The sequence below is a fragment of the Oratosquilla oratoria genome, chromosome 39 (genome assembly GCF_046742065.1).
Source record: "Oratosquilla oratoria isolate Oo_2021 chromosome 39, ASM4674206v1, whole genome shotgun sequence".
NCBI classification, from domain to species: domain Eukaryota; kingdom Metazoa; phylum Arthropoda; class Malacostraca; order Stomatopoda; family Squillidae; genus Oratosquilla; species Oratosquilla oratoria.
In genome coordinates, this window is record NC_134815.1 from 44,862,007 (window position 1) to 44,881,995 (window position 19,989).

The 19,989-nt window shown below is 37.3% G+C and overlaps 1 protein-coding gene across 6 annotated transcripts in view; it reads right to left on the bottom strand.

The window, feature by feature from the left end:
• Positions 1–19,989, bottom strand: part of ClC-a (chloride channel protein 2) — a 343,237-nt gene that overhangs the window by 72,132 nt on the left and 251,116 nt on the right. For all 6 annotated transcript variants that reach the window (XM_076176794.1, XM_076176797.1, XM_076176796.1 and 3 more), the window contains 3 exons: positions 18,794–18,909; positions 13,769–14,021; positions 5,336–5,453 (listed from right to left, as the gene is read on the bottom strand). In XM_076176794.1, coding sequence (XP_076032909.1) covers positions 5,336–5,453; positions 13,769–14,021; positions 18,794–18,909 — 487 coding nt within the window. The remainder of the gene's footprint in view (positions 1–5,335; positions 5,454–13,768; positions 14,022–18,793; positions 18,910–19,989) is intronic.

Below are 19,989 nucleotides of genomic sequence, written 5' to 3' on the forward strand. Positions count from 1 at the left end.
TAAACAAAGTTTTTGGAGAAACTTATAATTTAATATGAAAAATCAAAGTGGCATTTACATACCTGGATGAAGAAATGGTGAAGAAAATACTGGTCACTTTGATAAGACCATGATTGGAGTATGCAGCAACAACATGGTCACCAAGTACAAAAAAAAGGATAACAAAACTTGAAAGAATACAAAGAGCAATAATGAAATTGGCACCAACACTCTCAGAACAATCATATGAAGAGAGACTTGCAAAAATTGAGCTACAGCCATTAGAGCAATGAAGAGAGAGAGGAGACTTGATAACTATTTATAGAATCATGAAAGGCATAGAAACTATTGATAGAGAGGACATAATAAAATGGGATGTTAGAGATACAAGAGGACATGGAAAGAAAATCAAGAAAGATAGTTGTAGAAGAAACCTAAAATAGAAAAGCTTTCCCCACAGGGTAATAGACGTTTGGAACAAGTTAGATGAGAATGTGGTGTGTGTGAAAACAATGCACGAATTTAAAAACAGTCTACATAAAACGAGATATGAAGACGGGAAAAGGAAATCGATGATGTGCATAGGATGGGTACATACTCAAAAGAAAAAACTACAGACCAATGAAAATCAAACTAAGAACTCAAATGATAGCAGAAGAAATACTATCAAAACTGGTACAACTAGCAAACAGTGAAAAATACAAAAATGTGTGGATAAAAAAGGAAAGGAATGACTAAGAAATAGAGAAAAATAGGGTACTGAGGAGTGAAGCCAAGGAAAAAATGAGAAAATAACACAGACTGATTTTTTTTTTTTTTTTGGAGAGTGCTGGATCTGAGACTGAGAAAATGGTACATCAGAAAAATGGAAACATAAACCAAAAAAGAGAAGAAAAGAAAAAATTAAAAGTGGCATATACAAACATGGATGGTATGATTTCTGGAATAAATTAATTAAATGACTATTTGTCAATAGAGAAACCAGACATAATGGGAATTGTGGAGACAAAACTAAAAGGTCCTATACAATCAAGTATGGTGGGACAAGATATATACAACCTTTGGTGGAAAATAGAATGGGCAAACAGGGGGGAGGAGTCATGCTATTGACTAGAAAGGACCTAAATGTAAAGGCAACAGAAGGAAAGGATAATGTGGAATTGATCATAATTAAAGTAAAAAATAGCAGTATGAAAAGTAGAAAGTTCATAGTTGTGTATGTGCCCAAAAAAAACAAGACTTGGCCTGACAACGAACATTCAAAATTACTGGAAGACACAAAGAATGAATTAACCGAGACACTGAAATATGGAGAAAGCATAGTAATTATGGGTGACTTTAATGCAAAGGAAATAAATTGGGAAGAATTGACATTGGGAGGTGGAGAGGAACACTGGGGCAACGTCCTACTGGATATGACCATTGTTTACACATTGACTCAATGGGTCAAAGAAAACACTAAAGACAAACTGAAGAACCATTGAGACTAGACTTGATATTCACCTCTGAGCCTGAAATTGTGGAAGAAATAAACTAAAAGACACAAATTGGAAAGAATGACCACATACTAATAGAGATCGAGCTTAAGGAACCAAAATGTTGTGAGAAGGAATGAGAAACATAGAGAAGGAAGATTGATTTACAACAAAACTGACTTTGTAAAACTTAGAATTATTTTTCAAAATGCCTGTTGGGAAAAATTTGCAAATGATGAAACAAAGATGGAAGAAAAATGGTAATTTTTAAAGAAATATATAAGGAGGGTACAGATAAACATGTGCCTAAGCAGAAACAGAAAAGGGTGTACATAAAGTGCTGGTATAATAAAAAGTGTAGCGATGCTAAAGATAGAAGAGACAAAGCTTGGAAAAGATGGAAAAGAGACAAAAAAGTGACTAAATGGCAAACATACATCAAACTGAGAAATGAATACGTAGACATACGCAGAGAGGAAAAAAGAAACTATGAAAAAGATATAATAGCAAAATGCAAAGATCAACCTAAACTATTTTACAGATATGTAAATGATAAACTAAAAGACAAACATGAAATAGTGAAACTGCGTGAAGGAAATAAAGAATACACAGAAGATGTAGAAATGGCTGAAGTAATGACCAGACACTTTAAGTCTGTATTTACAGTTGAAAGCTCACAAATGTGGGATGATGGTCACCAAGAAGGATCCCCCAAAATGAAAGAAATAACGGTGACACAGAAAGAAATAAGGGACCAAATAAAGAAACTTGATGTCAGAAAGTCACATGGGCCAGACGGAATAGCGAACTGGATATTAAAAGAATGCATAGATGAACTCACAGATAAAATACACAAGATAATTGACTTCTCACTCAAAGAAGGAAAAATGCAAATACTGTACCAATATATATGGGAGGAGATAAAGAAAATCTAACAAACTTTAGACCGGTATTCCTTACAAGCACAATTGAAAAAATATGCGAAAGAGTTTTTTTAAATAAATGGACTAAACACTTGGAAGAGAAAAAAATACTAAGCCCCTACCAATTTGTATTTAGAAGTGGAAGATCATGTACTACAAACTATATACTTTTACTCATGATTGGTAGATATAATACAAGAGATGGCTGGGCAGACTGTGCCTTCCTGGACTTACAAAAGGCTTTTGACAAAGTACTACACAAAAAGCTACTAAGAAAAATTGAAACAATAGGTGGAATACAGGGAAAATTATTGGAATGGATGAAAGACTTCTTGAACAGAAGAAAAATGAGTGGTACTTACAGAAAAGAACTTAAATTGAGTAAACATGATAAAATGGAGTCCCCAAAGGCTCCGTGTTGCTCTGATAATGTTTGCTGTTTATATAAACGACATGGATGAAGGAATTGAATTTGTGTCAAGGTATGTTAGAAAATTAGAGAATAGGAGACAGAACCCAATGAGTGTTGCTCTTTTCCTGTATACTACAATTAGGTAAACACACACATCTACACTATCTACAGAATTATGAAAGGGATGGAAATTCTTGATAGGGATGACCTACTAAAATGGGACAGAAGAAATACAAGAGGACACGAGAAGAAACTTAAGAAGGACAGTTACAGAAGAGATCTGAAAAAGAATAGCTTTCCACACAGAGTGATAGATATCTGGAACAAACTGAATGAGGAAACAGTGAGTGCTAAAACTATACATGACTTTAAGAAAAAACTGGATGCGGAAAGATACATTGGCTGGTCACTACAAGCATAGCTCTTTTCCTGCAAAATACAACTACCCAGGTAAATACAATGGCTGAAGTTATGATCAGGCATTTTAGGTCTGTATTTACAATTGAAAGCCCACAAATTTGGGAGGAAGGACAGCGAGGATTACCTAAAATGAGAAATAATGGTAACACAGAAAGAAATAAGGGACCAAATAAAAAACCTTGATGCCAGAAAGTCACACGGGCTGGATGGAATTCCAAATTGAATATTGAAAGAGTGTATAGATAAACTAATGGACAAAATGCACAAGATAATTGATTTCTCACTCAAAGAAGGAAAAGTACCACAATATTGGAAAAATGCAAATATTGTATAAATATGCAATGGAGACAAAGAAAATCCAACAAACTATAGACCAGTATCCCTTACAAGCACAGTAGCAAAAATATGCAAATAAAGTTATTAGGAATAAATGGATTAAACACTTGAAAGAGAACAAAATACTAAATCCTAAACAATTTGGTTTTAGAAGTGGAAGTGCATTTACCACAAACTTAATATGCTTTTACTCAAGATTGACAGAAATAATACAAGAGACAGATGGGCAAATTGTGCTTTCTTGGACTTACAAAAGGCTTTTGACAAAGTATCACATAAAAAGCTACTAAGAAAAATTGAAATAATAGGTTGAATACAAGGAAAGTTATTGGAATTGATGAAAGATTTCTTGAACAGGAGAAAAATGAGGGTGGTATTTAGAGACAAGAACTCAAATTGGGAAGATATGATATGTGGAGTCCCACAAGGCTCTGTACTGGCTCTGTTAATGTTTACCATTTATATAAATGACATGGATGAAGGTGTGGAATGTTATATGAACTTCTTTGCAGATGATGCAAAACTACTAAAGAGAGTAAGTACAGAGGAAGACTGCAAATCACTTCAAGAAGACCTGGACAAAGTCTGGGAATGGAGTCAGAAGTGTGAAGTGATCTTTAATATTAGGAAATGTAGTACAGTATAATGCAATTTGGAAAAAGCAAAAATAGAATATTGAGTCAATATAAAATTGGTACTAAGGAAGTTAAAAAAGTCAACTCGCAAAGGGACCTAGGAGTGACTATCTCTAATGATATGACACCATACAAACATGTCAACAAATTAGTCGGAGAAATTATTAACTTATTAAGATCAATGAAAGTGGCCTTTGGCTACATGGATGAAGAAATGGTAAAGAAAATATTAGTTACATTGATAAGACCAAAATTGGAATAGGCTGTGACACTATGGACACCTAGTTCTAAAAAAAGAATAAACCAGAAAGAATTCAAAGAGCAATGACAAAGATGGCACCAACACTCTCTAATTTGACATATGAACAAAGATTGGATAAACTAAATCTACCAACCCTGGAACAAAGAAGAGAAAGAGGTGATTTGCTAACCATCTACAGAATTATGAAAGGGATGGAAATTCTTGATAGAGACAACTTACAAAAGTGGGACAGAAAAAACAAACAAACAAAAAAACAAGAGGACATGAGAAGAAACTTAAGAAGGACAGTTACAGAAGAGATCTGAAAAAGAATAGCTTCCCACACAGAGTGATAGATATCTGGAACAAACTGAATGAGGAAACAGTGAGTGCTAAAACTGTACAAGATTTTAAGAACAAACTGGATGCGGAAAGATACAAAAGTGGGTCATTATGAGCATAGCTCTTTTCCTGTAAAATACAACTAAGTAATACATACACACAGTGGTATGATCCCACAATAAAGTGAATGATAAAGCAAGACTGCAAGAATACAAAGTGCAACAAACAAACTGGTTCCCAGCCTGGCAGATAAACCATATGAGTAGAAACTAAAAATACTGGAACTGCTATTGCCTCCCCACACACAGGAATACAGGGAAAAGGTGTAGTCCTAGGGGTGGTAAAGATGAATGTTAAGGACAAAAGTAAAGAGGGATAGTAAAAGTTTAAAAAGTGGGTCAACATTCCTCTTTTAGTAGAGATTAGTTTTTAAATACAAAATAATGCAGCATTAACTCTGGTCTGTAGCAGTATCACCACACTCCCTAAAATATTAATTGCATATAACTGATAAAAAAGCTTTTGGTAAAAAGAGATGTGTAAATAAAATGAATAAGAAAATGGTAACTTACTTTTGAGCAGCAAATTTCCATTTGTTGATAACCCTGAGGCGGCGGTCTTTGCCAAGGTGTTCCTCCAGAATAGTAATCAATTCTGATCGCTGGATGGAACCAAGAAGAATCATGGAATCTGCAACATAAAATGAGCTAATATTGATTATACATAAAAAACATTTGTATGCATGGCTACAAAACACAAACTATCATTCCACTCCAAATTGCAAAAGTATTTTCATGAATAAAGCTACACTAAATTACTAAGTTAATACATAGAATCCTACTGTACTTGGGCTAAGAAAAAACTTGTCTCACAATTTTCTAGGTAAAGGATTCAGTAGGATGGGAAACTATTAACTCTACACTCTTGACCCTGATTGCAACATAGGTAATACATACACACTTAACAGAGGCAAACATATTTCTAACATAAGCAGTGACTTAATATTTTGTACTGATCAGAAACCTCGTCGATTCTTCTTAATGACAAGAATCATGAAAGAAATTTTCATACTATAACACAAACATTTGGATGTAACATGATATAGAATTTTTGTGAATTACTGATTGTTAGCTAACAAGAGACAATGCTAAATTACTAGTTCTTCAAAACTGATTATTCTATTTATGATGATATTGCAATTACAATGCCTATGAATTCCTACCCACTGACTGGTACACATTGGGTATGATTCCCAATTATAATTTTGCGCCAGAGCCATGCTCAAATGTTGACATTCCTTTGTTTCCATTCTTCGCTCAAGTTTGTTATTCACCATTTTCTTGGATAATGTGTTGGTGTTCAACAGCTATTACCCTCCTGGATACCTCAGAGTTCATATATGCCCAATCTATGGGTAATACTGTGACCTCTCTCTCTCTTCCTCTCTCACACACACACACACATTGTCGGATTGACGGTAAAGAATGGAACTCTGAAAAAATGCAACTTTTGTGGATTTCAGCGATGAGAGAGATCCTGTGTTGTATTAGTAGGGAAGGGGAAAGCTCATGGTGTAGTGGGTAGGTAAAAAAAGGCAAAGGGGAGGCATTATTGAAGAAAATGGAAGGAAATGAGGAAGGAGATGAACATGCCTCAAATGCCAGGAGTGTAAACAACAAATGATGTGCAGATGACACAGCTGATGCCGAACAAGGGAATTAAAAGTAGAAATATGGATAAGAGCAGCTCAATGGAAAGTACAGATAAATAGTTCTATGGATTTAATGAGGGAGATGATAACCTCCCCCGATTAGCAAGTCTACAAGAAAAACTAATAAAAATGAAGGAATCATGGGAGGTTTGGTTTAGCCAACTCACAGCAATTACACAAAGAGTTGATAAATTGGAGGAACTAAAGAAGGAGAACCAAACCTAACTAAAGAAGTAGAAAAATTAAAAAGACAGTTAAGAGAAGTAAAGGGGGAGAATGAGGAATTAAAGAAGAAAAATAAAGAGAATAAAGAGTCCATAGCAAAAGGTAAGTGGTTGGAAAAAAGTCCAGGAGGATAACAAAATTTAATTTAGAGATATAGTGAGACAACAGATGAAGGAACACACTCAGGACACAATTATAGTGATAAGAGAGAAGGAGAATATAGTAAGAGACTTAGCAGATAAAAAGAAACGTATAATTATATTACGAATGGAAGAGAAACATAATCCAAATAGGACTACAAGAGTAAAGGATGAGAAAGAAAAAGTAAACAAGGTATTAAAATATTTCATGAAGGTGAACAAGAAATTGAAAGAAATTGAAGAAATTTTGTAGGCTGGGGAAATACAGTATAGACAAGACCAGACCAATTAAGGTTAAATTCAGGTCATAATTGACAGCAGATAATGTCTTATAAAAAACAGGGACACTAGCAAAAAGTGATCAGTATAAGCAGGTATGGAAAAAAAGAGAGATGAATAAAGAGGAAAGAGAGGAGAAAAAAAATTGAAGCTAAGGTAAAAAATGAGAACAGAACAGATTCAGACAAAGAGAAATTCCATTGGAGAGTAGTGGATATGAAAGTGAGAAAATGATTCATAGCAGAGAAAAACACAAGGGAAACAGAAAACAAGATGGAGGTAAGAGAAAATTAAATGTGTCTTTCACAAATATAGATGGCTAAATAACAGGCTTGAACGAACTGAATGATTACCTGAAGGAAAAAGAACTAGACATAATGGGGATTGTAGAGACAAAATTGAAAGGTCCATTACCACCCAACAGTGTAGGACATGGTGCATATAATTACTGGATTAGAAAGAGAGAAGTAAAACAAGGTGGTGGAGTTATGTTCCTGATGAAGAAGGATATAAATGTGAGGAATGTTATATATGGAAAGAATAGAGTAGAGATGATTATGATGGGAATAGAGGACAGGGACAAGAAGAGCAGGAAGTTTGTGGTAAATTATGTGCCTCCTAAAATGCCTTTGTGGAAAGAGAGAGAACACAAGTATATGTTAGAAGACACAAGGATAACACTAAATAAGATAATGGAAGATGGAGGAAGAATAGTTATAATGGGTGACTTTAATTGTAAAGAAATCTGCTGGGAAGAGATGACAGTGAAGGGTGGAGACGACCTATGAGGAAATGTACTACTTGATATGATTGTAGAACATACAATGACACAATGGATACAAGAGAATACTAGGTATAGAAATGAGGAAAAACCATCGAGACTGGACCTAATAATCACATCAGAACCTGAAATGGTGGACAAGATTGAATATAAGTCACAAATAATCAAAAGTGACCACATATTAGTTGAACTGGAACTAAATCAGAGAATATTTCCAAAAAGCAGACTGGGAAAGGATATACTAGGAGGAAACAACAGTAGAGGAGAAATGGAAAAATTTGACAAAAATTGATAAGGAGTGGAAAAGTGTGTTTCAAGACAAAAAAAAAAAAGAAAAAAAAAAAAAAAAAAAAAAAAGAGAGAGAACAGAGACCAAAAGCAAAGATTTCTACTGAGGGGTCATAGACATGAGGCTGAGAAAATGGTACAATAGAGTTGCCTATACTAACATTGACAGATTAATCTCAAGATTGAATGAACTAAATGATTACCTGTCAGATGAAAAAACAGACATAATGGGAATTGTGGGGACAAAATTATGGGGTCTAATACAACCTAATAGTGTTGGGCATGGGTTATACAGTTATTGTATTAAAAACAGAAATAAGAAACAGGAAGGAGGAATCATATTCTTGGCCAAGAAATACTTGAATGGGATGAAGGTTTATGAGGGTAAAAACAATGTAGAAATGATCATGATAAAGGTTGAAGACAGACATAAAAAGTAGAAAGTTTGTGGTGACTTTTATGCCCCCAAAAATGGGCTCTTGGGAAGAGAATGAGCATTCAAAAATGTTAGAAGATACGAGGCATTCATTAAATGAGATACTAAAGGACGAAGGTAACCTGGTACTTATGGGGGATTTTAACAGCAAAGAAATCTGTTGGGAGGAGATGACAGTGAAGGGCAGAGAGGACCCATGGGGAAATGTATTATTGGATATGACCATGGAACATACAATGACACAATGGGTCAATGAAAATACTAGATACAGAAGCAATGAAGAACCGCGAGACTGGATTTAATAGTTACAACAGAATCTGAAATTGTAGATAAAATTGAATACAAATCACCATTTGGAAAGAATAACCACATACAAATAGAGGCTAAACTAAAGGAAGAAATATATATGGAGAAAAATGAAAAGTACAGAAAAGGAAGATTGATGTACAACAAAACAGACTTTGGAAAACTAAAGAAATTCTTTCAAATTGCAAATTGGGAAAATTTTTACATTGAAGAGACAAAAGTGGAGGAGAAATGGGTAATCTTGATAGAAATCTATAATGAAGAGTGAATAGGTATGTACCAAAACAGAAACAAGAGTGGGTGTATGTTAAATGCTGGTTCAATAGAAGATGCTGTGAGGCAAAAGACAAAAGAGATAAAGATTGGAAAAGATGGAGAAAAGGTAAAAAAAAAAATAGAAAATAAAAAAATAAAGGACAAATGCAAATATATATAAACTATATAAATGAATATGTAAAAATGCACAGAGAGGAAAAAAGAAATTATGAAAAAGACATCATAGAGAAATGGAAGGATCAACCCAAACTATTCTATAGATATGTGAATGGTAAACTTAAAAACAAACAGGAAATGGTGAAACTATGCCAAAGAAATACAGAATACACAGAAGATCTAGAAATGGCCAAAGTCATGAACAATCACTTCAAGTCGGTTTTCACTAGAGAAAAGTACAGCATTGGGATGAAGGAAGCAAAGTGGGATCTCCCCCCATGAAGGAAATAATAATAACACCAAAAAAAATAATGGAGCAATTAATGAACCTTGATGTTAGGAAATTGTATGACCCAGAAGGAATTGCAAGCTGGATACTAAAAGAATGCAAAGAAGAACTAATGGACAAAATATACAACATAAGATGCTCACTCAAAGAAGGAAAAATACCAAAGGACTGGAAAAATGCCAACATTGTACCAATATATAAAGGAGGAAACAAGGAAGAACCAACTAATTACAGACCAGTCTCCCTAACAAGCACTGTAGCCAAAATTTGTGAGAAGATTATCAAGAATAGATGGGTAAAACACCTGAAAAAAAAAACAATATAATAAACTCGAGACAATTTGGATTCAGACAGGAAAGATAATGTACCACAAATCTTAACTGTTTTTTACTCGAGACTAATAGATATTACAAAGAATTACAAAGGCAGAGAATGCTGACAAGAGACCTTTTGGTCCATATCAAGGTCGGATGCAAAAGAAATATATATGATAATGATAAATAAATATATAAATGAATAAATAAAAACTATAATAAAGTAAATAATAATAAATAAAAAATATGCATAGGTATAGTCAAATAATAAACAAACAGGTAAATAATAATAAATTCACATGTAACTAATAAATGAGAATCAAGCAAATAATAATAAGCAAACAGACAAATGATACCAAAACAAATAAACAAATAATATAAAATAAATGACAGTCATTACAGCATCTTGCTTAAGTGCTTATCTAAATGATTCTTAAAGCTTCGAACTGAACTACATTGCACTGCCTCTGCAGGAAGTTTATTCCATTCATTAACTACATGGTTGGTGCAGCTGTTTCTACCCAATTCCAAATTAAATCTATTCCCTGACAATTTGAGATCATTGTTTCTTGTCGGATTCTCATTCAGTGTGAAAATTTTGTCACTTTTGATGTTATCAATTCCCTTTAGAATCTTAAAGACATGTATCGAGTCACCTCTGAGTCTATGCTTTTTTAGGAAAAGCAGATTCATACATTTTAGTCAATTTTTGTATGATTTATTTGTTATATTTGGAATCAGTTTTGTGGCTCGCCATTGTACTTTTTCCAATCTGTTAATGTATTTAGTGAGATCCGGTGACCATACGGAAACAGTATATTCCAAATGTGGACGAACTAACAATTTATATACAGTCGTACCTCGGTACTCGACCATAATCCGTTCTGAGGTGGTGGTCGAGCACCGATTTGTTCGAACACCGAAACCAATTTTCCCCTTATCACTGTCTTTCTTTGGACCCATTATTAAGGGCTAGAGCAACACGAAAAAGTTTAAATCTGGGAAGAAATACTCGAACAAACTGCGTACGTCTTACTCCGCTGGCGGTCTGAGTCGAACTGACGCTTACCCGCTGTTCGAGCTAGTCGAGTACCGAAAATCTGTTCGAGGTCCGATGCATTTTCTACTCGAATTTTTTGGTCGAGCACCGATTTGGTCGAGTATAGAGGCGGTCGAGTACCGAGGTACGACTGTAGCTTGTTTATGAGTGATGGACTTTTGAAGTGAAAAGATTGCACAATCAGTCCTAGAATATTATTTGCTTTCTCAGAGGCTGAAATCCACTGCTTACATGATTTGAGATTGTTACTGATAATTACTCCTAGATCCTTTTCACTATTCACTTTTGTTAACGAATTTCCAAATAACTTGTAATCATACTTACTGTCATTTTTACCTATATGCATTATCTTGCATTTACTTGTGTTAAATTTCATTAGCCACTTTTCAGACCATTGCTGTAATTTATCTAAATCTTCTTGAATACCTAATTGGTTTAAGTGATATAATACAAGAAATGGATGGATGGGCTGATTGTGCTTTTCTAGACTTACAGAAAGCCTTCAACAAAGTACCACACAAAAAATTATTTAGAAAATTGGAAAACATAGGAGGGATACAAGGCAACCTACTAAACTGGATGGAAGATTTCCTGAGTGATAGAAAAATGAGAGTAGTACTCGGAGGAAAGTATTCAGGTTGGAAGGAGGTGATTAGTGGAGTCCCCCAAGGATCTGTATTGGCTCCAATAATGTTTGCTATTTATGTTAATGACATGGATGATGATGTGGAATGTTACATGAGCTTCTTTGCAGATGATGCTAAATTGTTGAGGAAAGTAAAAACCGAAACAGATTCTGAATCACTGCAGAGAGACCTGAACAAGGTTTGGAAATGGAGTCAGAAGTGGGAAATGGACTTCAATATTAAGAAATGTAGCATAATGGAGTTCAGAAAAAGTAAAGAAAGAATATCAGGATAATATACAATTGGAACTAAAGAGGTAAATAAAGTGGGATCTGAAAAAGACCTGGGAGTAATTATCTGAAATGACATGTCCTCTGATAAACAAATAAACAAAATTGTCAGAGAATCCTATAACTCACAAAGATCAATAAAAGTGACATTTACCTATTTGAATGAAGAAATTATTAGAAAAATGTTAGTCACATTAATAAGGCCTAGACTGGAATATGCTGCAACATTATGGTCACCCAGTACCAAAAAGAATATAAAGAAAATTAAAAGAATACAGAGAGCAACCATGAAAATGGCCCCAGCACTTTCAAACTTGTCATATGAAGAGAGACTGGCTAAACTGAAATCACCTACTTTGGAACAAAGAAGAGAGAGAGGCGACCTGCTGACCATCTTGTCATATGAAGAGAGACTGGCTAAATTGAAATCACCTATTTTGGAACAAAGAAGAGAGGCGACCTGCTGACCATCTATAGAATCATGAAAGGCACAGAAATACTTGATAGAGAAGATTTACTAAATTGGGACAAGAGAAACATAAGAGGACATGGAAAAGGACTCATAAAGGATAGTTATAGGAGAGATATGAGGAAAAAGAGTTTTCCACACAGAGTGGTGGACACTTGGAACAAACTGGATGAAACAATAGTCTGTGCAAAAACCATACACAAATTTAAGAGCAAACTAGACAATGCAAGATACAAAGGCGAGACCCCACGAGCATAGCTCCCTTCCCATAAGATACAACTAGGTAAATACACACACACTATGGCAGCCTGGGTTCAAATCCCACCTAAGGCTGATATAATTTCAGTATCTCTGCTTTGCAGGTTGTTAATCCAACTCTTGTGCGCAGGGAGTTGGGTGTGTGTGTGCGTGTAAGGTCACAGCATTACCCACAGATTGGTCATATGAGCTCTGAGCTCTCTTCCCAGAGGGAAATAGTTGTCAATCACGAGTCCAACACATGGTCCAAGACCATGGTGAATAACACACACATACACCCATCTCCCTGCCCACAAGAGTTGGAGTGCCAATTCGCAGTGCAGCGATGCTGAAATGATTTCAACCTTGGGAATCTAACATGGACCGCTGGATAGTTAGGAGTACCAGTTGTTGTTCAAGTGCTGCACATTTTTTTTTTCTGTTTTACTGTTTTGTGTTTCTAAGTATTTAGTATTTTAATGATACATACATACAAATACCAAGGTTTTTTCCCCCTTACAAGGGAGGTAGCCAAAAAGGAAAAGGCATAAAATCATTCCCACCCATTCCATCCCTGGATACACTCCACACCCCTCCACCCTCCCTCTTATCTTAGAATGTAAAATGTAAAAATATGTAAAAATTGTTTCTGATATGTAATTTAAAAAGAGTCAAGTGTCATCTGCATGCTTGTGTCTGAGTGTGTTTGTGTTGCAGACTGTGCCTGCTGTCTATTAGTGACAGTGTCTAAGCACCCAAGTGACAGAGGGACCTAAACCTAAAAGGGCACACATAAGCTTGTGCAAGGAGAGTAAACTAATTACCTAAATGTACTGAAACGGTATGATTGTGGGGAGGACGACAGCTCCATTATATGGGCTTTCGGCCTAGCCCAGTCATCACAACTAGGGGTTTTATGGATTTTTTTTTTTTTGGGGGGGGGGGGGAGGGGGTCCAGGCATTGCCCATAACATACCTATTTAACCCTCATTATTTTCAACTTATTTTCTGATCTCTCAGTTTACAATTGGGTTTTTTAAGACAAACACCAAGGAGGACTAATACAACTATGATAATTTCCAAATCAGATTCACAAAAAAATATGTTTCACAATCCACTTACCTGGAGAATCTACTAGTGGCAAAGACCTGATCTTCTTGTTTTCCTTGAGAATGTTCTTGAGCTGCCTGTGCGTTATGCCATACCATATATATTTGACATCTCGGATCATAAAATCTTCCACATAAATATTATATGCTCCTGATGTGGCAGTCAGGATGTCTGGCAAGTAAGGCAACTTCTTAATTTGAATGATGGAATCATACACTGAGGGTTGCAAAAGCTGTGCAATGCCATTTGCGATGAGGACAGCAATCTGTGATGAATGATTAGAAAGGCAATATTCAGATGATGTCTGAAATCACTTCTAGCAGCCCTGCATCATTTGGAAGACCACACCAAAACACAAATATATGTGATATATCTATATTCTTATCAAAATCTGCGTCACCAACATTGGGTACCTGCTTGTGGTGGTCCTGTGAGATGGATGTCAAAGAGAATACTAGCCCCACTGCTCACCTTCAAACCCCAGCAGCATCCTTACCTCCATCTGGAGGTGCAGCCCTCGGCAATCGGTCTCCGGGCTGTACCCAAAATTTCTCTATCAACTTTGACTATTTTTTATCCACTATTTCACATAAAGAGAGCTGACAAATACTTTTTCCTCCTCTTCCTCGCCCTACCAGGCGGTGAGAGAAACAAATTTACAGTAACACAACACAGATATCCAATGTTTCTTTCTCAAAGGATTTTTGGGAGTGGTCATGACCAGTGCTAGTTAAAGTAAGGCTGTGGGTTTCCAGACAGTGAAACTCAAGGCAACAATTATTATATATGGTCAATACAAAATATTGGGTATATCAAAACTCATGAACATCAATAGTTGGACATTAGCTACATCATCCTATTTGTTCCTTTACAATGAGCTATGACACGCAAAAATGTATTTATTCTATGTTCATCTCTATTAGATTTCTGAACATCAAATTCTTCTTGAAAATTCCAAATATGATTGGGAACCCATGAAATACAATAATAGATGTGTTCAAATAGTATTTTCAGACCAATCGTTTGTTATAATTCAGATATCTAGTTTTCTGCTTTATTTCTAGGAAATTATTCTTTTAAGAATGAAGCTTGTAAATTCAAGATTCTAAGTGTAATAGTTTATATATAAGGGGTATAACTAAGAATATTTATGATCACATAAATGAGAGGATAGTTTCAAAGGAGTTTTTCCTATCATATGTTCTGCTTGACAGTGGTTCTAATATACTAGCAGCAATGACTGCTGCCTTGAGTTTCAATGTCCTAAGCCCTCCCATAGGTCTCTCTACAAAACATATTGCTCTTAGTGCTGCATTAGTGTGTCGGTTTCTTTGCCATTGGCAAGTAGGAGGGAAGCAGCCACTGATTTTCAGATCTCTCTTTGCAAAAACTTAGAGGAAAAATAGTCTAGCTGATAATGAGATGCTTCACCCAGTCTGGAGACCGAGCACCAGTCCTCACCTGAAGGTGTTTATTTGTACTGAAGATAGGTGATGGGTAGACGATTCTCTCAGGTTCATTTGGTAGAACCATCACATACAGATACACATTGTTGCTCCACCCTCCCCAATAAACTAGATTCCATGTATTAAATGAATAACAGAGTTCATAAGTGAGTAATGAAATAGTGAATCCTAATTTGTTCACTGAGGTTGATTTCTGACTCACGCATCAGTAGTAAAAAATTAGTTATAGTTGCCGGGTAGTTCCGTTATCAGTCTCAATGACTTCTCAGAACACCAGCCGAAGAAAACCTCGGCTCCCCACCATGGTGCCCAGCCATGGCAGAAACATCCCCAATTAGCCTAAGTTCACAGACCTGGACGGGGGTCAATCTGTTGGCCCCATGATAGGAGGCCATAGCACTACCACTGTATTAGCCAGGAGGCCACAAGATATAATGGAACTTGTTAAGCTTCAGAGGGACTATGGCTCTATGAAAAATGTATGTGGTTTGTTGGAGATGATGGGATGATATATATTGTATTGCAGTAGTTCTAGGATCTGCTTGGTGTGTTGGCATGTGGTCTCTCGTGTAGTGTGATGGGTGCTGCAGGTATCATTTGGGAGATACAGTGTATTGTCTGCCCCACATGTCGAGATGTTTGCGGAAAAGCAAAACTCAGTGTTCTCTAGTAATGATTTTTTTCTTGGCTTGTGGGGCCAGCACCCGCTCGGACCTTAACCTTCCAGGTGGTCCAAAACAGTTCATATATACAGTTTGTTGCTCATGCGATGTCATTGTTAACACGATCCCATTGTCATTAGTGGGGGCACTCCGATCTCAGGAGAGGGGGGTAGCACCCTGATCGGCACCCTGATCTCAGGGGAGGGGATGGCACCCCTCAACTGCAGGCAGTGCCAGGGGAGGGTGTGCCCCCAAGTAGCTGAGGGTTGCCTCAGAAGTGAAGACAGTGAGGTGCCGCACCACCCCCGCAGCGGTGAGTGGCGGGTTGAGTCTGAGGCAAAGGATAGCCATGGTTCTACACTCTAGCAGGTAGTAGTGGAGGGGGCTGTTGCACCTCTGTCCCAGAGTTTGCAGCTTTTGTAATTGTTTCTTCCCACACATAGCACATGTCACCCACAGCAATAGCCTAGGCAGGTCTTGTGGACTGTAGATTCTGCCTTTCTAACTGGAGGTAGGTGGACTGTCTCGTACTTAGTGACAAGGTAGTACCACAGTGCTAATTCAGAAATATGAGGTTTGCTCCTGAGGTTGGCCCTGGCCATTAATATGGCCTTCTTGCTGGTAATGCCCTTGATCTGTGTGATTGTAGGTGTCAGGGGCAGTGTGACTGTGCTGAACCTCCTCACTGCCTTGGCAGCATCATCCAAAATGGTGTTCCCTGGGATCCAATGGAATGTTGCAGACCTTCCATGCTGGTCCAAGAAGTACAGAAAGTGCTGAATTGATATTGTTAAGTAGAGGTTATCCTTTGTCTTCCCAGACTGGATAATGTCAATCGCACCTCTTGAGTCTGTGTAGATCACGACTGCCCCCTGCCCAGCAGAGAGAGCGTGGTCCAGGGCCTTGGAGATGGCAGCAAGCTCTGTCTGAAGAATAGAGCTTCTGTCACTCGCTCTCTGAAGCAGTCATCCCATTAGTGGTTGTAAAAGCTGTGAAACACCTTCCTGTGAAGTGGTCCACAGAGCCGTCCGTGTAGTACGACAGCCTCGCTGGGGGGGTGATGGACCTTATGGCCTCAAGGACCATGGGTCGTAGCCGTGTTGGGTCATAGTCAGACTTCCTTCCATTGAGGTGGAAAAGTTGAAAGTTGGCGCAGAGAGATCGCCACAGGGGAAGGGGGGGCATAATCTGGATGAGGGCCGGAGTTCAAAGGCACGGACTGCACTCACCACATGGGTCTTTCAGGAGTGATCAGTGGGATCTCCGCTTCTATTGTACTCAAAAGGGACATTGCATGGGTCTTCCAGGAGTGGCCAGTGGGATCTCCCTCACTTCTAGGACACTCAAGAGGGAGGGCTGTACTTCACTCACCCTTAGACCAGTCCAAAGTTGGACAAGAAGACATGAAGCAAGCCTCTTCATCTGTAGGTGAAGAGAGGTAACCCCCATTTCCTAAGATTCACCACACTGGTCCATGGAGGGGACACAGTGACAGTGCGGAGAACCTGGTTTTCCAGGACTTCGAGATTGTTCCATGAACTGGGCGAGAGAGAGATGATTTATGGGTGTTATCTCTGTGCAATCAGTGATTATGCATAGTGTCTTGTTTAGGGTGACCTGAAGTACTTGTATGTGACACTAATCATTCTTTGCTTGATGTGTGTGCATGTGTGGAAGGGGTACATATGTTGTTTAGTGCAAGGTATGTTTAAATGATATGTTTGTGATTGTCCTTTGTAAGTTGCTGTTTTTGTTGGGTGACCTTTGACATCAACTAACTATAATACTGGTGTTATGGAGGGAATCAATAGCCCTTTTGAGATCCTGCAAGTCTCCTACCCCTAATCATGTCATCTTTGCAAACTGTGTCTATTCATGTTAGTGTGATTGTTGGGTTAGTGGGAGGTGATGTGGATTGTGTTCCAGTAATGTTTCGGGATCTGTCTGATGCGCCTGTGCTGGTAGGTGTCTCTCATATAGCGCAGTGGATGTTGTGGGTCTTAGTGAATGTTATATACTGCCGTACACTTTGAGATGTTTGTGGAAACGCAAACTTCCTGTTTCCATGTTTAAGTGATCCAGAGGTGTTGTCTCCACACAATTAGTGATTATTCATTGTGCCTAATTTTGTCTTTCCTGTGATCTGTGGTGTTGTATACTCAGGACTGGTGCTACCCTTGCTAGATTGTCATATTCTGACACAAACCTATGTATTGTTGGTATATTAGTTTTTAGAGTCGTTGTTTTGTCCGAAGCTTGCACCTTTGATTGATCTATGGGCGTTTAGACGTGCATTTCATATCTGAGTGATGTCATCGGCATAGGACGTGATTTGTGTATTGGTTTCACTATGAGTAGGTGTTGGAATGTTGTACAGGTATAAGCTGAGTAAAGTGGGTGAAAGAACTGAGCCTTGCAAGACTCCACTAGTTATGCTTCTTGTACGTGAGATGGTTAATGTGTACTCTATGTGTACATGCCTGCTTCAAGGGAAGCCTTCTAGGTACTGTTTCGTGTAGTTTTGCGGTGATATGTACCATATCTTGTTTAAGAGAAACAGTCAGGAGATGGTATAAAATACCAACTGGTACAGGTAGTAAGTGCATGTGCAGTTAATAAATGAATGAGAATTGCCCTCTAGGCTATTTGTTCATTTAGATTTTTATTGTAGGATAAACCGACACTGTTCTCCCCAGCTCTAAATAAAGATACAAAGATTTAGAAATAGTATCGAATGACACCTCTACTAGTGGGTTGTTGGCACCTAAGGCACATGATAAAAATATTGCTTTGTGGTATAAATGCAATGAAAATATGCATTGATCTTAAGAAATATTTGCAATCTGCAGTTTTTTCCCATATAGTGTTTTACAAACCCATTTTTTCTCATATTTACATGAAATACTTACCATAACAGGAAGAATGTGGGTGATCTGTCCAGTGAGTTCAAAGACAATAACAGATGTGGAAATGGTATGAGTGACTGCACCAGCTAATGCTGCTGCACCTACAATGGAGTAACCACCTAAAAAAGACCATCACATTAAATAATCAATTATTGTATTTGTGCAAAGTAGTAAATAGAATTGTAATCCTTTCTCAATTCTAAATAATAACTTAAGTTCTAATAAAAAATGTTTCAATGCTTAAGCAACCTACAAAGTGGGAGGTGTGTCTTGAAATAAGATTGCTACCCACCTGACATATTAACAAATCGACCTATTCAGACTATTCTACATTTCATAAGATCATATTTCAATATAACAATCTACATAATGATCCATGATCATGGAATTAATTACTGTATATCGCGGCATATAGGACGACTCGATGTATAAGACGACCCATAGGCTTTCATTTTCAAGATTTTTTTGTGGGGGGGGGGGTACACTTACTGTATAAGACTACCCTAAGTTTTTGTGGGTCGGGTGAGGTGCAGCTAAAATGACCCCTTAAGCCTATGGTGGTTCACCATGATTACGCATGTGGATAGAGCCAACAAGAGTTGAGGTTACAGTATGTGATATTTGGTATTATTAAGTAAGTTACATTCAACCCACGCAAGCAGCTTACTCCTAACTGACCCTAGGCTGTAGGCCTCATGCGTCTTTGTCCGGGCATACAGAGGTGCCACGTCTAACATGTCTATGCAAGACATACTTATATAGTACAGTACTACCTCTCATTAACGGACGTTAATTAGCTGTGTTTGCGGTGTTTTCGCTGTGTTTTCGGTGTTTTTGCTGTTGTTTAGTGCTGTGCAATCACTATGCCACCCAAAAACCACTCCAAATCAACGGATTATTCACATCAACGGACACCGTTACCCCCCTTTTAGTCCGTTAATGAGAGGTAGTACTGTATATACAGGATTACATTATGAACATGGATACATATAGAGCATCTACATATTAGGATGTTACAGGAATAGGTAGGGCTGGATACGGGTTGAATATATGCACAGGATATGAGTAGAATATATCATATGATGTGGGATCAACGAACTGGCATATGTTGCTTGCTGCGCTAAAGAATGCGCATAGGTACATACTCACTAGCACACAATCTTAACTTCATGGTTTAGAAGACAGAACTATCCATTTCA